At 38.7% G+C, this 21180-nt stretch overlaps 1 protein-coding gene and 1 long non-coding RNA gene across 8 annotated transcripts in view; one reads left to right on the forward strand and one right to left on the reverse strand.

Annotated features, from left to right (window-relative positions):
• Positions 1-6027, forward strand: part of LOC110982351 (uncharacterized) — a 32040-nt gene extending 26013 nt beyond the window's left edge. For all 6 annotated transcript variants that reach the window (XM_022240688.2, XM_022240687.2, XM_022240689.2 and 3 more), the window contains 4 exons: positions 195-374; positions 647-838; positions 1634-1798; positions 2455-6027. In XM_022240688.2, the coding sequence (XP_022096380.2) occupies positions 195-374; positions 647-838; positions 1634-1798; positions 2455-2662 (745 nt within the window). In that variant the 3' untranslated portion in view covers positions 2663-6027. The remainder of the gene's footprint in view (positions 1-194; positions 375-646; positions 839-1633; positions 1799-2454) is intronic.
• A 6935-nt stretch (positions 6028-12962) lies between these two features.
• On the reverse strand, positions 12963-18905 carry LOC110982420 (uncharacterized). 2 transcript variants are annotated; one of them, XR_002598569.2, is made up of 4 exons: positions 18273-18905; positions 16212-16440; positions 15826-15977; positions 12963-15421 (listed from the first exon to the last, which is right to left on the reverse strand). It is a non-coding gene; the product is annotated as an uncharacterized LOC110982420 (long non-coding RNA). The 2 variants fall into 2 exon arrangements; XR_002598568.2 differs by having other exon boundaries at positions 16253-16440; positions 18273-18896.
• Positions 18906-21180: the final 2275 nt, after the last annotated feature.

The raw sequence follows: 21180 nt of genomic DNA on the forward strand, positions 1-21180 counted from the left end.
GTTGGTACAGTCAACATGTAGATTTATCAGAATAAAAGAGGGTAACAAGATTTTTCAAATTATCTCCTTTTTGTTCCTAACCCTATAGCTTCTTGGGTTTGTAGACGTCAGTACAGTCAACACTTTGTTCTACCCATCAGGCCATCATGCAGATTTATCACATCATAATTTGTGGTTTATACCGATCACTGTAGGTTCCTGGGTGTCTCACTTGAAGGTAGCACTGTCAACATTTTCATGCAGTATATCCCAGGAGGTTCTATTGCCTCTCTCCTCGCTCGCTTCGGAGCTTTAGAAGAACCTGTCTTCTGTCGCTACACTAAACAGATTCTCCAAGGAACCGAGTACCTCCATGCCAAGAATGTCATCCACAGGTGAGGACTGGTATCATGAGACCCACTTGTCTCAGCAAGTACAGATTACTTTGTTCCATCCATCTTATTCCTGCCTCGTTTATGACGATGAATAGAAAGCCTGATGGACAATAGAATGTTATGATGCTGTATGACCTTTGAACTGTGTGTAGTAATTTTGGCTGAGTTAGCAGAATCCTCCCAAACTTTCAGGTTTAGTTTAAAGCATCTGTCAAAATCACATGCAGCACGCTAGAACCTAAATAATTGAAATTACATTCTTCTATTGCCAGAGACATCAAGGGAGCCAACATCATGCTTATGTCTAACGGCGTTATCAAACTGATTGACTTTGGCTGCGCTAAGAGACTCTGCATCAACATTAGTCAGAGCCAGAACCTCCTGAAGTCTATGAGAGGAACTCCTTACTGGATGGCACCGGAAGTCATTATGGAAACAGGACATGGCAAGAAATCTGACATATGGTGAGTCTTCAATGAGTAATGATACAATTAGTGAGTTGTGAGAAGTTGATGAGAGGTGAGATACACCCACAACTAACCTGTGACCACGTTGACCACAAGTAGCCAGTGACCACTGTGGTGTCCACTCAATTTAACTGGGGGCAGCCAGTGACCACTGTAAGTGTCCACTCAATTTAACTGCCAGTAGCCAGTGACCACTGTAAGTGTCCACTCAATGTAACTGCCAGTAGCCAGTGACCACTGTGATTGTCCACTCAATTTAACTGCCAGTAGCCAGTGACCACTGTGATTGTCCACTCAATTTAACTGCCAGTAGCCAGTGACCACTGTGATTGTCCACTCAATTTAACTGCCAGTAGCCAGTGACCACTGTGATTGTCCACTCAATTTAACTGCCAGTAGCCAGTGACCACTGTGATTGTCCACTCAATTTAACTGCCAGTAGCCAGTGACCACTGTGATTGTCCACTCAATTTAACTGCCAGTAGCCAGTGACCACTGTGATTGTCCACTCAATTTAACTGCCAGTAGCCAGTGACCACTGTGATTGTCCACTCAATTTAACTGCGAGTAGCCAGTGACCACTGTGATTGTCCACTCAATTTAACTGCCAGTAGCCAGTGACCACTGTGATTGTCCACTCAATTTAACTGCCAGTAGCCAGTGACCACTGTGATTGTCCACTCAATTTAACTGCCAGTAGCCAGTGACCACTGTGACTAATCAATTCAATCCCACCCTCTGGCACACCTGTGTCTTGACAGGCCTACCCAATCCTTGGTCTCTTTCCTTCAGGAGTATCGGCTGCACAGTGTTTGAAATGGCAACACGGAAACCTCCTTGGTCCGAGATGCCTCCCATGACTGCAATCTTTGCCATTGGCTCAGGTGGACCAGTACCCCAGCTTCCAGAGAAATTTTCTTGCTTTGCTCGGGAATTTGTCAATGCTTGTTTAACAAGGTCAGTCAAGGGTGGCAGAAAAATGCTTTCTTAAAATCAATTACATGCATTTGATTTGAATTGATTTGATTTTGTAAGTTTATTGCCGTGATTGGAAATTTTGTTGCACACTTGATTTTATAATCACAATTTTTATTACTAACAATTTTCAGCCAAGATATTTTTCATTGCATAGTTCTGTAACTGGTTCCCAACTTGTTTGCTATTGATGCTTCGTTGTCTGCTTGGCTGCTTGATACTGGATACTGCTATGATACTTGGCCCGGTTGGCGTACTGTGATAGTAAATTCATGGTATAGGTTGCTAACATCATGAGAGACTTTTCACGTATGCCTTGTTTCAATAAGATACCGGACTTTGTTCCTTGTGAATACAGATCAGAATGATTCCGCTTCTTCCTGGAGTTTCTGTTCATCACATTTTCTTGACAAAGTCCTTCCCATCATATTGGACCTCGTACTAATTGTTCCACTTCTAAAATCATCAGTACTTTCACAAACTTTAAACCGTGATATCCTGTCCCTTTGTTCCAGAATTTAACACTGTTTAAAGATGTCAGACTTATCCATTTAATGCATCTGTCTCTTTAACCTGACCAAAATGCTATGATATAAAGACTACATGTATTTGTTGTGAATGTTTCCTTGCAATCTTAGAGACCAGGACGAGAGGCCAACTGCCACACAGCTCCTGACTCACAGCTTCATCCGTAAAAGGAGGGAGAGAGGACGAGATCGATTTGAAACAAGAATCTCGTCATCCACGATGGAGGACGCAAACATCAAATTCAAGGAACAAGTTAGGTCTGAGGACGACAGACACAAGACAGAGAAAAGGACAAACAAGAAGGATCCTTTCTCTTGATTGTTTTTCACTTTCATTCACTAAAATAGGTTCAAGATAGGTCTTTGAGGAAAGAACACTTTTCTTCATTCTTCAGATAGGATCTGAGGACACAAGGAAATGTTCAAACATAGAATTCCTTTTGCTTTTGGTATAATATTATGTCCTTACTTCCACGAGTGACAACACAATTTGCTGGTGACCAGATTATACTGGATGATGTCAGCATAATGGGGTGTCATGTGGTCACTGAGGACATCAGACCTTGATCAAACAAAGGATGTCAGACTGTGGATCACACTGGGGACATCAACTCAGGATCATACAAAGGACGTCAGACCTTGGATCATAGAGAGGAAGGGTTTTGCTTGGTGTCTTTTTAGATTCCTCCGATGGAAGGGGCAGTGACACGTTCTTGGCTTATTCAATGTTCATCTGCCTGTTTGAAGTAAGTGCAATTTGGTAATCGCTGTAGATCTCAGAGTCTAGTAATGAAGAATTGAAGACATTATGAGCTCATGAAAGGAGAGTCCTTTTAATGCTTACGTGAGTTGAAGTAATCGACAGATGTCAGATTAACAGAATACCTCACTCATGTTTTGATAAAAAAATCAAACATGACTTTTGCTGTTGTATTTTGTTGCTTGCAAATTAACTTTTTCTAAAGTGTAAAAACTGGAAAAGATTTCAAGGTCTGCTTGTTTTGCCGTGAATCATTCATGCAGATATAATCAGTATTGTAATTTTAACATTGAGTGCCTAATCTGAACCTGCCAACATGAAAGCGTCCAACTTTTCTACACATTTACCTTATTTGTACATGTAGATACCTGCATATCTCACATTTGACCAACCTCGCAGCTTGATTCCTTCCAAATTCCGAGAATTGATGGATTCCTATCAGAATGTACATTGCATGTTGGGTGCCTTACCAAACTACATTTACTGGTATTTGATAGTTTTCATTCAGTTTAATTGCAATCTATTCAATCTCTCTATTAAACAACTAATGTTTTAACAATGGTGCATTCAGTTATCAACCAATGTTTTAACAATGGTGCATACAGTTATTTATACAAAGCGGTGCCTTTGAAATTATGTTTTTTTATAGCAAATCAAGAGTAAATTAAAACTTGCAGTTTTGTCGTGGAGTTGATAGCAAGTCCTTTCACAAATTATCTCACAAGTCCTTATTAATACAGGAGTGGTCATAACAGAGACAGTTGACTTACGTTTAGCCTGAAAACAAGTGTTTGTAAAACATCAAGAACTATCAACACCCAAATATTACGTGTGGTATCTAATTTAATAGGACTAAAAGACTGTTCATTTGTGGGGTAGGACTATACATGTAGCAATGTGTTGTAGTGTAGTCAAGTGGTTTTGAAAAAACCTGGTAAGTAATCCCTTTGACAGATTTTACATGTACATGTATGGTGATCGTTTTTGGCCTACATGTATTGGGGCGCAAACAAAAAAGCAGTGCTTGTGTAAGTTTTGTATAAAGTACACTTTTTAAAACCTGTTTAATAAGTGATTTGAGCAGGAATATTTGATTTGATTTGATTGCATTTTGCTGGATTACTTTCTACTTTGTAATGGAGGTTTACATGTGTACTGCAAATCCTTATGGCTATAAAAGTACATTCCTAATCTATGTAATGCTTTCTCTAGAAGTCCCAGTTTGACAAAAACATGTCTTGCCTTTTTATACATACATGTATATACAAGTATACATGTGTACATCTGAGAGTGTATATGTGTTAACAATGAAAATAAACAGGAAAAAAATCCTTCAGGTCCTAGTTTTTGGGGGCAAAAATGGATATTCAAAAGTGAATTTTTTCTTGGTACATCGAGCACCATGGTGTTTAGAGTCAGCTTCTATAATTACAGTTATTATGCTGGATGAGTAATTTTTTTTCATAAACTCTTCCATTTAGCTCAGTTTTTTTTCAAGATGGAAATTTTCCTTATGATTGTAAGGGTAACACTGCATACTGTTGAAGTGTCTGCAATGTCCGTCCAACTCCATGGAACTGCCTTATTGACATTTTACTGTTTGTAAATTTTGAATTGATCATGGAATGCAAACCAAACTTGAAATGCCTTTACCCAAATTCCTTATCACCGATGATTGTTATGATGCCAGTATTGACCAGGGTGTCGTTTTTCTACATGTACATACGGTGTATGTGTATTTTTGTACTTTTTTTAAATGCAGTAAGGGCTAGTTGTGTTCAGAGTGAATGATAGTATCACTGTTAAACTGTAACGTCAAGAGAAACAAAATCTGCCATTATTAGAAGTACATCCTATAGAAGAAAAGGGGAGATGGCTTGTTTACCTGAAGTAAACAAAAGTCATTCTTAGTACGAGCAATAATCAAAATCATTCGTAGAATGCATTAAATTTATAAAAGTAAGTCCTGCCAGTTCTGTTGTTGGAGAAAAAAAACAGTTTAAAATCAGACAGTGACTAATTTAATTAAACTGTTGTGCAGTTATTGATTAAGACTCGCATGTAAAGTTTTATTTTTTATTTAAAATATGTTTGTATATATAGTTGTTATGCTAATAATATATTAGCATTTTTTATTTACTTTTTATCGCGGAGATTGTTGTATTTGTATAAAGATGGCAAGGTATCAACAGCATTGGATCATTTTTGTTTTATCATTTTATATACAACCGGTACATGTATAAAAAGACTTCGTAAACACGTCTACGTCGTGTGAAGTAGAACTTCTTATAGCAGACGTGTGAGTTGAAGTTGTACTTTATTTAGTTCTGTGAATTCCATATATATTTGACTCACATCACAAAGCAGTCCGGGAGAAGTGTTTCTTTTTATTCAGACTGATCCGTGGTACTGGTATCTAGTGATATTTGTAGTGATAGTGTCACTTTCTGTGTGCTATAATTTGTTGGTTTCGCTCAAATCGCTTGAAGCAAATCTGCTTTAAGCTTATGTAGAATAGGATTTTCAAATCATTTGTACCTATTCGGGGGGGGGAGTTCTTTTGCAATCGTCTTTCTTTAGTGCCGTATGCCATAGAATAGATTGAATGGTTACCTTTGTCTAGCAGACCAAAGCTATTAAACATTTTCTATGTGAATATTCAAAGTTTACAGAACTCTAGGCAATAAGTAGCAATAGTCACGTAGTTTGAGAACTTCCATCTGTACAGTCTCTAAGATTTTTTAAAGGCAAGACTGTAAATATTCCGTTTTTGTGCTGCCATATTTTCTATTTGTGTCTTGTCCTAAGGGCTGGTATTGTGGTTTGTTAGTATTTATATTACATGGAACTACTTTGCTGTGAAATAAAAATAAATTATGAAAGAAATGTGCACAAGCATTTTTAAGAGGAGGAATATTCAAGTATTTAATTGTTTCCAAATTTCTCTTTGCTTCCATTTATGGTCAATTGTTTTTGTTTCTTCCCACGTTGTTTGCGTTTCATTTCAACTACACATGTTGCTATTGTTGGTTTGCCGTGGAATATATCTACCCGATGAGTCTTTATTTACGTACGTGGGCGGCTAGTTTTAACAGTTTGCCGGCTGTAGGCTAATGCAATCAAGAGGAAGACGGCAAAGGTATACCAAATGAGCTGAGTGATACAAACGATTTCCAACAGCATTTCAACGAATTGAGCGAAATAAGTTCCCCTAAACTGCCCCTCAATTATTCGAGTTACGTCCACCCACCACTGATCATTTCCCGCTCCTTTCTCCAAATTCTGACGACACATCAATATTTAATTAAAGTCACTGACTAGACGTCTAAATTACCAGACTTTTCAGCGGAACATGAAAAATAAATTACAAACACTTGAAAAAACACTCACGTTGGTGGCAAAATTCTTCCCTGCTATCACAACTTTTAGACTTTCCGTGGATGGTTAGATGCGTGTCAGCCAAGAGCTTGGGGCAAAATCCACCTCTCAACATTTTTGCCAACATCTTGCCTACATGTGTTTTCATGCACCTGGCCTTTTACAGATTTGGTTTCCAGTACATGTAGTACATTTGACCCAGATACGCAGGTTATGTCATTCCACAGGATGGTCAACTTTGTCGCATTGACATTGTATTTCTATTTTTGCATTGGTAACTCGATGAAGTGCAGAAAAGTCTAAAATGTATTCATTTGGACTGAATTCATCAAAATAGCAAGTAATTATAAATAACTACTGATTCTGTGCGGAAAAACCCGGGGAACAAAATTACCTGGAGGCAGGAACGAAATTACCTGGAAGGAGACAGCTTACATCGGACCGGGGGGGGGACTTTTACCTAGGCGATTCTGTCCCCAAAGACAGATTTACCTGGGGACAGATTTACTGTTTGGGCAAGGGAGCTAATATAAGGACACTTTTCAAAAAACTTTTTCATGAGGGCGCTATTTCAGATGTACGGATGATACTATTTCAAGTAAACCTTTTCTTCAGAGTGCTATAGATTTACGGGCACTTCTCAAGTCTTTCTTGAGGGCGCTATTTCAGATTAACGGGGAACGCAAGTATGGATAATTTTTGAAAAGCATTTCTTGAGGGCGCTATTTAAGATAATTGACACTTTAAAAAAGTTCTTTGAGGGCGCTATTTTTTTGGCATGCGTGCTTCTTACTACATATATATACTGTACATGTATAATTATGCATAGCACCTGCGTAAAGTCTTCAGTCTTCACCTGTTCACAGACATTGTCAAAACAATGTAAAAGGTAACTTTGAAATTGTTTTAATCGTGGAAATATTTTATTCAGAGTTCTTAGCTTGTGTTTATGTAGGAGATGGTATTGGTTAGTCAAGTTTAGACTGAGGGATTATTTCCAACTTCTGACTGGTATTTTTTTGGTGCTTTCCCGTTTCTCATTTTCTTCGGCATGATTGCTGCTCAACATGCTCATGGACATGATGGATTATGTGCATTCATGTATACATGTAAGTTATTGTATCTGTTAGCTTTACATGCATAACATGGCCGACGACAAAAATAAAAACTAAATTTCATGAACAGCAGTATTCGTGGACTAAGATGGAAAGCTTGCAGTAAGCACCATGCAATATCTCTTTTTGAGTCTGTGTGGTTCTGATAAGAACCGGAGAGGCTCAACGTTTCGGACAATGTGCTCTGTCCGTCGTCAGGAGACTGTCAGGGGCCTCTCCGGTTCTTATCAGAACCACACAGACTCAAAAAGAGATATTGCATGGTGCTTACCGCAAGCTTTCCATCTTAGTCGTCTGTCACCATGAATAGCTTGTTGAAATCCCACCAGTATTCGTGGAATTGCTGAAACAGTGAAAAGGTGAATTAATGACCGGATGAGGTTTATGTAAGTAAGCGCCAGACAGTTTACTGGACTCCCTCCTTGTCCCAAGCCCCACAGCGGTCCATTCAAAAAGTGGGGACTCAGCGAAAATGCCGTCTGTAAAACCCCCTTTCTGTGTATGGATCACTCACCCCATAAATACTCTGATGTATTACTTTGGGTGATTTCCGATTTGTAGAAGTCCATGAAATTTTGGTTTTGATATGGGTCATTCGTTTACTACAGTGACCAACTCCTGATCGCCGACTGATGCCAAACACAGTTGGAATCTGTTCGGTCCACATGTCCACATGTCAAGCCACATGTTGCCATAATCTGATGAGAGTACCTCCTCATGGAGCATTGATGAAGGACCAGGCAAGAAGATATAGACATGGTATTGGTAGATGATTTCAATGCTTAGGGAAGAAGAGGAGAAAAACAGTTAAAATGATTGGAAGAATTCTATCTATATATGGATATCCCTTGACACCTTCTCCACAAAACCTATGAGACTAGTTTGAAATATTCAAAGTGTTTGTGAAATGAATACTTAATTGTTTTCACTGCCAAATTTGACTTTTTAGGACCTTTTACTGCTTTCAGATGGCTAATACCCTGAAGGTCACTTTATGGAAAATTTGAGGTGTCTTTATATAGACGTGATAGAACTTTCTCCTAACCATCACCGTGCAGGTACATGTAATGAACTTAAAATCTTTTTGTATTCATTATGCTAATTGCCAGAGATGAGGCTTCCCTTTTTTTTTACAGCCCAATATCCTTTCCTTTACTGTTTAGGGATATTGGACACTTGTTGCTGACTGGATAAAAGTAGATATAGCAGTGAGGATAGAAGGAACATACATGTATGCTGTCTACACTAGAAACCTGTCTTCTGCAGTGACTGCATCTTTTAGGTATTCAAGATATGATGTGTAAGCATAAAACATATTCCAATACCAGCATATTTTACAATATTGTTGCTTACAATTTTAGGAAATTTTATACCTTTCAACTGTTCAAATGTAATTTGAACTATTTCAGTTTATAAGTTTAGAGTCCTCAGAAATTGGAACATTCTTATATCCATAAGAAGGAAATAAACATGAAAAGTCATTACTAAAAGAGGGCACTATTTGCAGAAAGAGAAGGTGCTACTGGTATTTTCTTGAAGGAGGACCTGCATGTATTTGCTGTGTCAATATTGCACTTGCACACTGTCAATAGCTTCTCTCGCGCAGGTGCTTCTCTCACTGTGGATCATTTAATGGGGGTTTCAATTTCTGACTTTCCAATAAGGGCAGGGAGCCCAAATAGAAGATTTCAAATGAAGACACTCAAGCTAAAGAGGGTAATACATGTAAGATGCTGAACCAAATTACTGAAGATGTGCAGTCTGCTTTATTAACATTTGAAGAAGACTCCTGCATAACACCGCCTGAAGCGTTCAAAACATCTAGGTCTTGATCAGAGGGAGTTTCACGCCCCTCATGTCTGATATGAATTCAGTTGTAAAGGTATTGCATCCACTGCATAACACAGTCTTAAGTGTTTAAAACATCTAGGTCTTGATCAGAGAGAGTTTCACGCCCCTCATGTCTGATGTGAATTCAGTTGTAAAGGTATTGCATCCACTGCATAACACAGTCTTAAGTGTTTAAAACATCTAGGTCTTGATCAGAGGGAGTTTCACGCCCCTCATGTCTGATATGAATTCAGTTGTAAAGGTATTGCATCCACTGCATAACACAGTCTTAAGCGTTTAAAACATCTAGGTCTTGATCAGAGAGAGTTTCACGCCCCTCATGTCTGATGTGAATTCAGTTGTAACGGCTATGCAAGGCTCCTCAAAATACGCTATGACCGTCGGACTTGTGTTTCATTGTTGACAAGTTAATTCTTCAGTCTGTTTAACATTATTGACTCTGTCGTACTTTTTAATTCACATTTTTCCACCGGTAAAACTCTTCATATGAATAAGACATTAAACAGTCCTCAATGTCTTACTTGACCATCCCAGAAGTGCAGTTGTACGAAAGTTCTCTGCAAGCATAGATCTTTTTTTTTTTTATCAGTTTCACCAAGGTTTTAGACATTAATATTTTGGCAATTGGTCTTTCATTAAAAAAGTCTTGGTTATTTGAGTTCATCTATGCATATTTTTAGTTGCAATTTTATAAAGATTGATGATATCTGTTCATAAGAAACCTTTACATTTACCACAATACAGGTAAACACAAGTTTCCCTGTCTCAAGGGTTCATTGTCACAATAATGTGATGTTGGAAAATATTTCTGCTCCATCTACATGTTCTAACTCCATCAGCATATTTGCCGAATGGCAGATCACCGAACTTTCATTTTTGTTATGTTTTTCAAGATTTTGTGATTTGTTAAATTTGTCCATCTGCTATGTTTTTGACTTGTGTCCACACTATTTCAGGGGACATGATTTTTTGAGAAAACTACAGCCGAATAGTTGAGATCCGTCGTGGGGCCTGTGCTGTGCCGACTGAGGTGATGTCTGCTACCCTGCCTGTAATGATATGCTGAAAGGTCTACATCCTTGATCTCACACAAATGTCAGTGATAGCAGAAAGTCCAGAGAGGTGAGAGCCAACTTGATGGACTCAGCAAGTCATCTTTTGCCTTTTTAATTAATTGTTGATACATGCACATTTAAAAGGCACCAATAAAGCACACACCTGATGCTGACAATCATTTCTTCAAAGACTCGTTGGTAAACAGGTGCAATCTAATTATGTTGTCTTTGATCATTCAGAAATTCATCTGATCAGTGCAAGGTTCCTTCAATCTGAAAAGCAGTTACACCTTCTACTTGTACATACCTTGTTACTTTCATTTCTTTCATCCCTTTTAAGTTCTAAATCATGTCAAGAGAGACACAGTATCATCAAGATGATTGGAATGAACTGTCGGAGAAGTTCAGTTGACTGGAAGTTATTTTGAAGAGCTGAAGACAGGATCAATCAAATATAAAGATGTGTGGTTGACTCAGGATAGATTCAAGATACTTGGGAAATTGAGAAATAATGGACAAGAAATATATACAGTATGATGTCATGACTGATGTTTTGTAATTTGAGAAAAAAAAGGTGCAACACTAAATTTTAGGCAGGTGAAGATTGTCGAAAAATAGCAATATAATTCTAAACCAAAATTGATTGGTATTTTCTGAATTGCTGTCACAAAATGAACAGTGATCTGTTTTTAAATAATGTTCTCTCTCGATTTGTGTCGGTTAGCTTTCCCAATGATTTTAATGTAATATAATGTCCTAAAGAGATTTGTAATTTTTATCATCCATGCAGGCAAAGGGACATCTGTGATTCAAGCTGGATGGAAGGATTCCTGTCTTCTATGGCATCCAAAGGGACTTATCTGCACAAACATGGTGCCACAAAGTTCAAAGATTAGATTTGTGAACAATAGAGCACAGCATTATCTTGGCATTGTGAACAGGGTGTTAGGATTTTTCTGGACTAGGGAAGCGATGTTTTTTGAGCTACAGATAGCCGTGGCTCCAAGATTGTAGGACAGCTTCATTATCAAGGGTATTTTTTTTTGTCTGTAGAAAAACAAAATTGCAATTTCCAAATGTCATGACTGACTGAAAGAATCTTGGCTTAAAAGTCTGTTAATAAGATACATGTAGACTATTCAGGGTTGTGTTTCTAATACATTGTGTTTTAATATCAAAATCTCTGGCATATTTGATGATTGCTCAAAGGAATTAAATTAGAACATTAAATTCCTTTGATACAGCTGGGTATTTCCAGTAGTGCTCTTTTGAAAAATCCTTCAGGAAATACAGGCAACAAAATTAATTTTAAGTCATATCAGATTTTTATTGAATAGTTGTGCAGTATTTTTTATCTTCAACCTGTACAGAGTTTTAATTCAAGATATGCAGTTACATGTGTGTTAATTTCCATCAACTTTTGTAAAACGTTTATAGTTAGAACAAGATCAGTATCGACCAATCAAATTGATTTTTGTGGCAGGTCTAGGATATAGAAATGAATATTTGGAAGAAGACAGTATAACAGGTATATACATTACTTCGTATTTGATCGTTCTGTTGCAATGTCTCGTTCTCTGCTTGTTTACATATTCAAATGTTGACATTTATTCAAAGTTATGCAAATATGGTCTGCCCTCTGACCTTTTTAATATTGCGCAATCTAACCTTTAAATATAAGTTCCGAGTGTATCTTTTAGCAAGAGGCCTGTGGCCTGGTGGTTAGCTTGCTGGCTGCCAGGCCAGGGGATCCCGGTTCAAATCCCGGGGTCCCCGGAAAAGGAAGTTTTTTTTTTTTTTTTTTTTTTTTTACTAAGTTTTTTAACAAAATTGTGCATGCCCACCTGGGATTGAACCCAGGTCCTTGTGCATAGCAGTCAGTGTCCTTAACCGCTATGCCACGGCACTTTCTTGAAAAAATGTGCTCGTTTCTAAATGTTAAACCTTCCATTGTTTGGACTTAGAATATTTTTCAGCCAAAGCCTGCCTTGGGAACAGCAAGGGGTACCACTTGCATTATTTTAACTCTGGGGCTGGAAGTCTGAGAGCTGATAAGGGTGAAGAGTGGGTGGCTGAGGGCTTAGGACTATCAGTATAAGGCAGGGCTTCAAAGATCCCTTGGAGTTGGAAGGCAAGGTGCTTAATGTTCCAGATTGCTAGTGGGTTTATATAAGTCTGGTAAGAATGAGTGACAAAAAGCTTTAAGATGGAGCTTGATGAGCTTGGAAGTTTAAAATGGCAGGGCTTTGGAAAAGTCCGAAATGTAAAATCTCAAGGAAAAGAAAGCTATCACAAATCAGGGAGAGCACATCTGTTGAGATTTAGGGGAAGGGTATGTGACAAAGAACTACATTTAACAAGTAGAACTAAAAACAACTTGTTTTGTTTCTTTAAACTTACATTTATTTCACACGCAGATACAATTCAAATGGCTGCGTTGTTCATATAGTGGTTTTGTTACATGTACGCTGTACATACACCCACAGGCAAAAAGTTTAGTAATTTTGTAGCCAAACCAATTTCTGATTTGTAGTGTTGTAATCTCAAAGTAAAATCCTTTTTCCAATACTTTAAAAATATGCAATTTTCCAATTTTCATGGAGTCCTATAATTTGTCCTATCATATAGTGATTTTTATCACACTAATCAATGCAAGTTTTGAAGATTAAAGATCTTGATAGCTTTTATACACAGGAATGTTTTTAAATGCAAGAAATATGAGGAAATCACAGATTAAATATACATGTATGATTAAACTGCAATAGCACAGATTAACCCTTACCCCTAGGGATTAAAGACAAGTAATAGTATTTGTTGAATGGCAAACGGACAAATTGTGCATTCCATTACAAAAAATACTTTTTCATCATGAATAATTTAGATGAAGGTATATGTACATGTACATGTATGTATACCAATATACGGCATTCATTTTCTCCCTAAGGAATTTCCAGAAATCACTGATTGTAATAAAATGTACTAGATATTTCATTTTAAAACTCTTATTGCATTCAGAAATATTTCTACTTTCATAATGCAACTTGTTCAGTCTATAAGAAGTTCAAACAGTTTAAAGCAAACATTCTGTTCAGTCACATTATCAAAAGACTGCTTCAGTTTTTTTACTTCTTTGGATTTCCTCGTTCTTAACTTAAAATTGATGCTTCGTTCAGAAAATGGTGAACTGAATGAGTTTGCTTCATTGAAAACAACTTTGGTTAAAGTTCTGATTAACTTGGACAATTTGCGACACCATGCTGATGTTGTTTACATGTACATGTATGTACGTACTTCTGTACCATTAATCACTTGAAACCATTTTAGGATGTTTTTTGTTGATGGAAAATAAAAGAGGTTTTATCATAAACATAATAGAACCCTGTTTAGTTCCTTATCCTTATTTGGTGGGTCTTTTCTGTGATCTACACGTAGTTAGATGGTAAATGACGTAAACTGCATTTTGAATACCGTGGTAAATCAAATTGGACAGAATGAAAAGCAATTAGCTTACTGTACATACACGTAATCAAAACTATCTCTGCAATGGTTCATCAGATTCAAATGAAGTCTTTAACTTTTGAAAGAAAAATAGTAAGCTTCAATTTGACAGCAAAATTCTAAAAATTAATTTGGGAAAGCTAAATGTTTTGTGTTGTCTTTTTGGGGACACTGTACAAATGCACAGACTTGCTTCATCACCAGGAGGGAAGTAAGATGTAATGGTCTCATTCCTCCGCCAGGCTCAGACACTGCAATTACCAAATGTGCTGAGTTTTCAATTTGCACACACACTTGCCAAGCATTTGATCACCCTCTGGGTGTGTTTCCAGATTTCGTGCAGTCTAAGGTGAATACCAGGCAATATCAGGAAGACTGGAAGATGGGGGAATTAAGGGATTGCTTTATCCACATACATGTACATGTTGGATACACATCAGTGCTGCACTAGGGGAAGTAGATTTCTTCAGTATTACATGTACATGTACGTATGGATCCTGGTCTAGGACCTTATGGTCCTAGCCAGGGTTTCCCATGGGGGACTTATATAATGAGGTGGTCATTATTGATTTCTGATTTTTCCTTCCGTCTGAATTGTCTTTATTAACTGTGAGGTGGCAAAATTCAACAGAAAAGCTTGAGGTGGTCACTAAAATCAGTGAGGTGGGCCACCTCACAGTCGAATAGGCAGGGGAATCCTGGTCCTTGCTGCCAGCATCCCAGCATTCTGTGGCTTTTGTTCTTGTATTCATCAAATCTGACACTCGATGCCATGACAACCGCAAAAACCACTTCAACGCATACACATGGACGTTTGCACATACTGTACATGTACATGTATGGTGATCATGTGCATGAAAGTACAAACAATAGGAATCAGCACACCCCTAAAGTGAATCAAAATAGGGATTTACTGTACTTGTGTCACTTGGCGATGTTTGGTTACTATCTGGAGATCTCAGCATGGCGGAAAAATGAGACCATTGCAAAGTAACTGCATCTTTGAACAGACCTAGTCTTATCCTTGCCTTTATGAATCAACGATTATGATTCTGCTGAGGATCTTGGATGTTTTAACCATGGAAACTATTCCTCCTCAGTGATGGAGACGAAAGTTGGTATGAGAGTGACGTCCTCTCCTTGACTTTCTTGTGAAGCATCTCTGGGAAGTCCTGAGAGATCTTATCCTCCCTCTTGCTTCTCTCCTCCATAATGAAGGCAACAAGGGCTTGCTTCTCATCAATACATAGATCAGCTTCTCCTCCTGCATATGCATGATGTCTCCTCCAGCATATGCATGATGTCCCCTCCTGCATACGCATGATGTCTCCTCCTGCATATGCATGATGTCTCCTCCTGCATATGCATGATGTGTCCTCCAGCAAACGCATGATGTCTTAGAAACACATTCACAGAATGAGCTGCTGGAAAAACAGAGACATTTCTGAGACAGGTGTGATTGTTACACTTTGCTTCACCTACAATAACCAGAGTTATACTGACCAGTTCAGTATTCCAACAGGGCATGCCCAAAATGAGCCATCACAGTATGACCACACTGATAAACACAATTACAGGTGCAACTTGATGCAACAAGATAATATGAGTGCAATGCAACAACGCCATGTTGCCATGGTTGCAATGCAAGAGTAAAGTGAGATTGACCAACGTACATACATGTACATCAAGCCAACAGTATAGCACAGTCTAGAAAGCTGTAGTAAAATATAAGAGAGTCAGGCAGAGTTTAGGAACATACACAATCTTTATTGCTAGTTGGCCAAAAGGCAACATACACCTTTTGTGAATGCATGAAAATTCTTACCTTCTGCAACCAATGACGTTAGCCGCATCTTTAAATTTGAAGATTTCATTGTTGGTCAGTCTAATCTCACCACGATGACAGATGTACATGTATTTACCAGAACGCAGGAAGGCATCACAGCATCTTCAACTGGTAACATCGCCTTCCCAAATCTGAAAACAGGGAAAAGCAACAAAATTAACAAGAAAAGGTAACCTTGGGATATTTCAACCACAGAGTAACCATAGTAACAGGTACTGGTACACGTACATTTTGTCAAAACATACAAGTCTGAACTCTGCTCACATGCAGAAAACCACAGTGCTCGTCAGTGCAGGAAGTACCATGATTGGTACAAGAAGAAATTATTCTTATAATTCTGTGATGAAAGAAATGAGGCAACGTACTCTACATGTATCAGAGCAGTGAAACCAGAAGATGAACTCACAGGCAGGGGACCAGCTATGCCGCCATCGCCTTACTCTGTCAGGGAAGTGATGCTAAAATGATGATGAACCCACAGGTAGGGGACCAACCACGCTGCCATCACCTTACTCTATCAGGCAGTGGTGCCAGAAGATGTGCCCACAGGCAGGGGACCAAACGGACCAATAATGCTACTATCGCCTCTAACACCTGGTGAAAAAGAGAAGATAAAAAGGAAAAGTTACCAGTTGTGCTGGAGTGCCCTGACAAATACACCTTTTTGATAATGCTCCCTTACAGGTTGAAAGTGAATTGAACTTGCTAAATTAACGTCAACAAGGATCAATAACTTGAAAATGTTCAGGTCAAACCTAACTCTTGCAAAAATTTACTTTAATCCTTCCTGAGTTGATAATCCTGTGAATAGATTTCATTCAAAGGCAAATCCACTCAGAGTGGACTACAATAAATTTTTGCAGGATTCAAATTAGTGCATGTAGACTCAGGCAGTGCTTTCACAAGTACATGTACATGTGTACATATGCGGCATACCCAGAGCAGAGCGTATGCATGATGCACCAGAGAGTTTTAATTCATGTAGTAGGTAAAATTATATTGGAAATTGGAGGATTTGGGACTGTTACAGTTAAATAATGTAGCTTAATTCCATCAGGGTTCTTAAGCACATACAAATTTGCACATATGTATACAATACAAAAAGATTTATAAATTGCTTGGGATGTAACTACAGTTAACTAAAATTAGACCGTTTGATAAGTAGACCAAAAAGAAAGATTGCTTGTACTGCTTGTGTGTGTGCCAGGAAATACACAACACAGATTGTCATTAAGAAATGAAGCCTGAAAATTCTAAAAAAAGAACAGAAAATACCCACTTTCTGAGTCTGGCAAGGGTTAAAATATGATTGTTTGAAAAACAACCTCTCGTATCATTCCTCTTTCATTTGCCTACACTTTGCAAGTACGGTACATGTACCACTTTTTTCTTGTTGGCTGCCATTTCAGTTTCAAGCACTACAAATGGAACCGTTCATCACAGTGATCATATGCAACCGTGCTCCCAGTCATGCTAGTGGCATTTGATGACCTGTATATATGCAGTACAAACTCTGATTGGCTAACTCAGTGTCTGAAGGTTGAACATTCCATGTCTCTGCCTGTCTTCCGGTCTCCATGTTAACAACTCTGGAAGACATGCAGTCTCCACATGATCTCTTGCCTTGGCACCATTGTGGATTTTGCTTCACCACCTAGCACCCGGTTTTGAGGAAAAATTTGCTTGTCTAGAGAACAGAGTCAGCACATTCATGATTGCAAACGAACATCTACATTTGTAGTAATGATGTGTCTTGTGTTCATGAAGGCAGAAGTCTTTGTCTTTAGTTGCCTCTGTGATGGAATTATCTCTAAACTGAGATTCAATATTCAGACCTTGAGGATCCGTTCCTTCATAGTAGTAGCTCTAGTTCAGGTAAATTTTGACAATTGTACAGTTAGCAAGAAGCCAGTATTTTTTACCAGAGTTTGGCCAAAGACGACCGCATCATGCCATTTTGTTTCACGTCGTTACCCAACCTAGAGATTGTGGATATTGGCCTGCAGAAACTTTGATGTTTTTGGTCAAGGAACTAGACTACATGTACATGCGCAGATTCGTCTTCGTTCACAGCTCTTCATAGCATCATTTACATGTACATAGGCCTATGATACATGTACAATGTGTACCAGTCCACTAAGGTTTTACCCCCAAAATCCCTCAAAATCCAAAGCCCTCCTTTTTTTCTGATATGATGAAAGAAGTCATCACCGCCAACTTCTCTAGGAAAGTTGTTTTGAAAAGGTAAGGCCTAGACTTTAGTTTGCTTGGCCTAAATGAAGGAAAAGGGTGCTACTATTTTTGGTCTCAATGAATGAACGCCGTTTTGTGCATCACTGATCACACTCACACTGTGAGTCACAGTATGACCATGACAGAACACCAAGAAGTACACGTTTTTTGGAAAATTTAAAGCGATACTCTACCTTTTGGTTTGCTAGCCATGATAGTTGCTCGCCTTGTACTAGCCCCACTAATATGACTAAGTAAGTGTGGCACGGACTCTCACTCCAGATCCATACATGTAAATGCCGCATACGCAATTTCGTGTCGGCGTACCCACTTATCATGATGGGCACAATTTCTTCTGCACACGGACATGATCCTTGACCTTGCCGCTTTCTAAAAACCATTTATTGAATGATTTTACTGGCGTTATTTACGTATTTTCCAGTCTTTTTGCCTTTATCCATTCAATCTCACAGGCTCGCTCTTACAGTCGCCATCTTTAAAATAAGGTCGTTGAACGTCAGTCACTTGACCCCTAATCTTTTCGGCGGCTGTTCCATGTAGAGACATCTAAACTGCTGCGGAGATTCGGAAGAGCCCATTAGTACATGTATTACCTTATTGCTCAGTCCGTGGATTACATATGTCTCGACATGGAACAGCCGTAAAGAAGATTAGGGGTCAATCATTCAGATAATGCATGATAAGTAGGTGCGCCGAGAATGTTCAGTTCGCCGACGCGAAATTACGTAAACAGATGTGTGGCTTAAGGATGGATCGGGAGTGAGAGTCCGTGCTAAAGCGGTACAGTGGGGCTTGCCTTGTACACGATGTACATTTAATACAGATACTAGTCTCAACTGAACTCACTAACTCTGATCTCAGCATGGTCGAGAATGCAGTTTCGCCTAATAAAGAGCGCCCTCATCGAAAGGAGTCCGTATTACTTTTCGTAAAATAATTTCGCCCTCAAGAAAGAAATTGAATTGCAGTTTTTTTTTCATCTGTGTGTCCCCTTCGTATGGAATTCCATATCTGCCGTCGCCCGTTGCCCGTCGTCCGTCGCATGTTGCTTTTTGTTGTGTCCCAATTCTGCCATTTACCCAGTTCCAAACATGCCATTTTCCGTCGTGCGTCGCCCGTCGTGCGTCGCCCGTCGTGCGTCGCCCATCAAATGGGTTGCATAGGACATGCAAAAGCCGTTGTTTAACAAATGGCAATGTGATGATTCCATTCACTTCTAAAGATCTTTTCCGAATAAGGCAAGTACAAATCCCACCTGCAAAGCATATACTGGTCACATAATTAATTCCAATAATGCTAGACTACCCCTGCCCCTTGACAAGAAAATATCGCCTCTCTGAGAATTCAACCAAGCTTAGTGTTTTTTTGGGAAAAACATTTTCAGCAAAAATGTTCCGGCCAACTTATCCACAGTGTTATTCTAATTACTGCAATTCTAATTACTTATTGCATACTGTAAAAATGTGCCGACTTGTTTTCATCAAATTCCAGGAAGAAATCTGCCAACCGATACAGATATTCTATCTTGTCCTCTCAATTTCACCTTGAAATCCAGAAATACTAGACTTGCTGTGGATAACAAACTGTTTATTAAATGTATTGTTAAGGGGCAATTACCACTTGGTTTAAGTTTCACAAAATATGACGTGTTGGGTTTTTGTGGGTGTGTATGCCATGGTACGTGGATAGAGAGAACAGGTTGTCCTCCGTAACAAAAGTCTATTTTGTTGATTTATTTATGTAACCAAAATGGTGTAATTTGATATAAACGTTACTTAGCCGATGTCAGGATATTATTTCTTCTTTCAATTGGAGTTTGGCGCAACTGCAAAAACGAATACATGTACATCTTCTAGTTCTATTGCTAAAATGAGAGTCAGGCATGGTAGATCGATCGAACAAGGACATGTACATGTGAAACGATCAAGGGTCAAAGTTAAAAATACCACTGCGCAATCGTGACCAAAATTAAAAAAAAAACACGGGCGACGCACGACGGACGACGGGCGACGCGCGACGCACGACGGACGACGCACGACGGCAGATATGGAATTCCATACCTTCGCCAGAGAATGTTTCTCCGACCCTTTCTACAGTATTGTGGCACCTTCCCTTCCTGCAAAAAGGCAAAGCTTTTTCCTAAGTATTTGCAAAACCCTATCAAACACCCAAACTTTAGAGCAATTCTAAATAAAACATGTTTTCTCTGATTTCATCTGTTTAATTACAACAAAATAATATGGAAACATCCAAATCGAACGCAGCGTCTTTTGTCTTCAGAACTCAACTATAATTATCAAGCTAAAAGGTTTTTTCCTTCAATGCCAAGATGCGAATTCCGAATGTAAATTTATTCACTTGGAGAAAACGAGGGAAACCTCGCTCTCTTGCTGTGTTTGTAATGGATAAACCCTCGTGCCTGCCAAACAAAATAATGTATACAGGCACGTGTGGTCATTGGTTGCACGCACACGGCAAAGGTTTATCCATTACGAACACAGGGCGAGGGTTCCCCTGGTTATCTCCGTTTTCTCCAAATGACGCAATCTACATTCAGAATTCACATCTTGGCACGGAACAGAAAAAAGCCCTTTTAGCTCGTTATAGTTGAGGTATGAAAACAAATAACACTGCATTCAATTTGAATGCTTCGACCATATTTATTTGAACAGATAAAATCAGAGAAAATAGTTCTTCAGAGGCGCTCTTTGATACATAAAGTTTGGTTGGCCGCGCCCAGTGTGACTGCCTCATGGAGTAGTAGGCTCCAATCAGTAAGGACGTTTTATATTTTCACTACCTTTGCAAATAGACCCCGGCAAGCTAGACATGCCATAAGACGGGGGCGAACAAACAAACTAATTGATTCACGATTTTTCCGGGAAATACTTAACTATTATTCGTAAATGTTGGGAAATTACGGATAAAAAAGTGGGAAAATATTTCATAGAGACACGTTACATGAGGTTTGTGTAAGAGTAGGAACAAATGAGGCGGGGAAAGCAGAGGGAAACCGAAATTTATCTGCCTTGTCTACGCATGTCACACTTTCGTGACGCTACTAACTGAATACTCTGTTTG

The sequence above is a fragment of the Acanthaster planci genome, linkage group LG21 (assembly GCF_054643075.1).
Source record: "Acanthaster planci isolate LZ-2023a linkage group LG21, COTS_SCS, whole genome shotgun sequence".
NCBI lineage: Eukaryota > Metazoa > Echinodermata > Asteroidea > Valvatida > Acanthasteridae > Acanthaster > Acanthaster planci.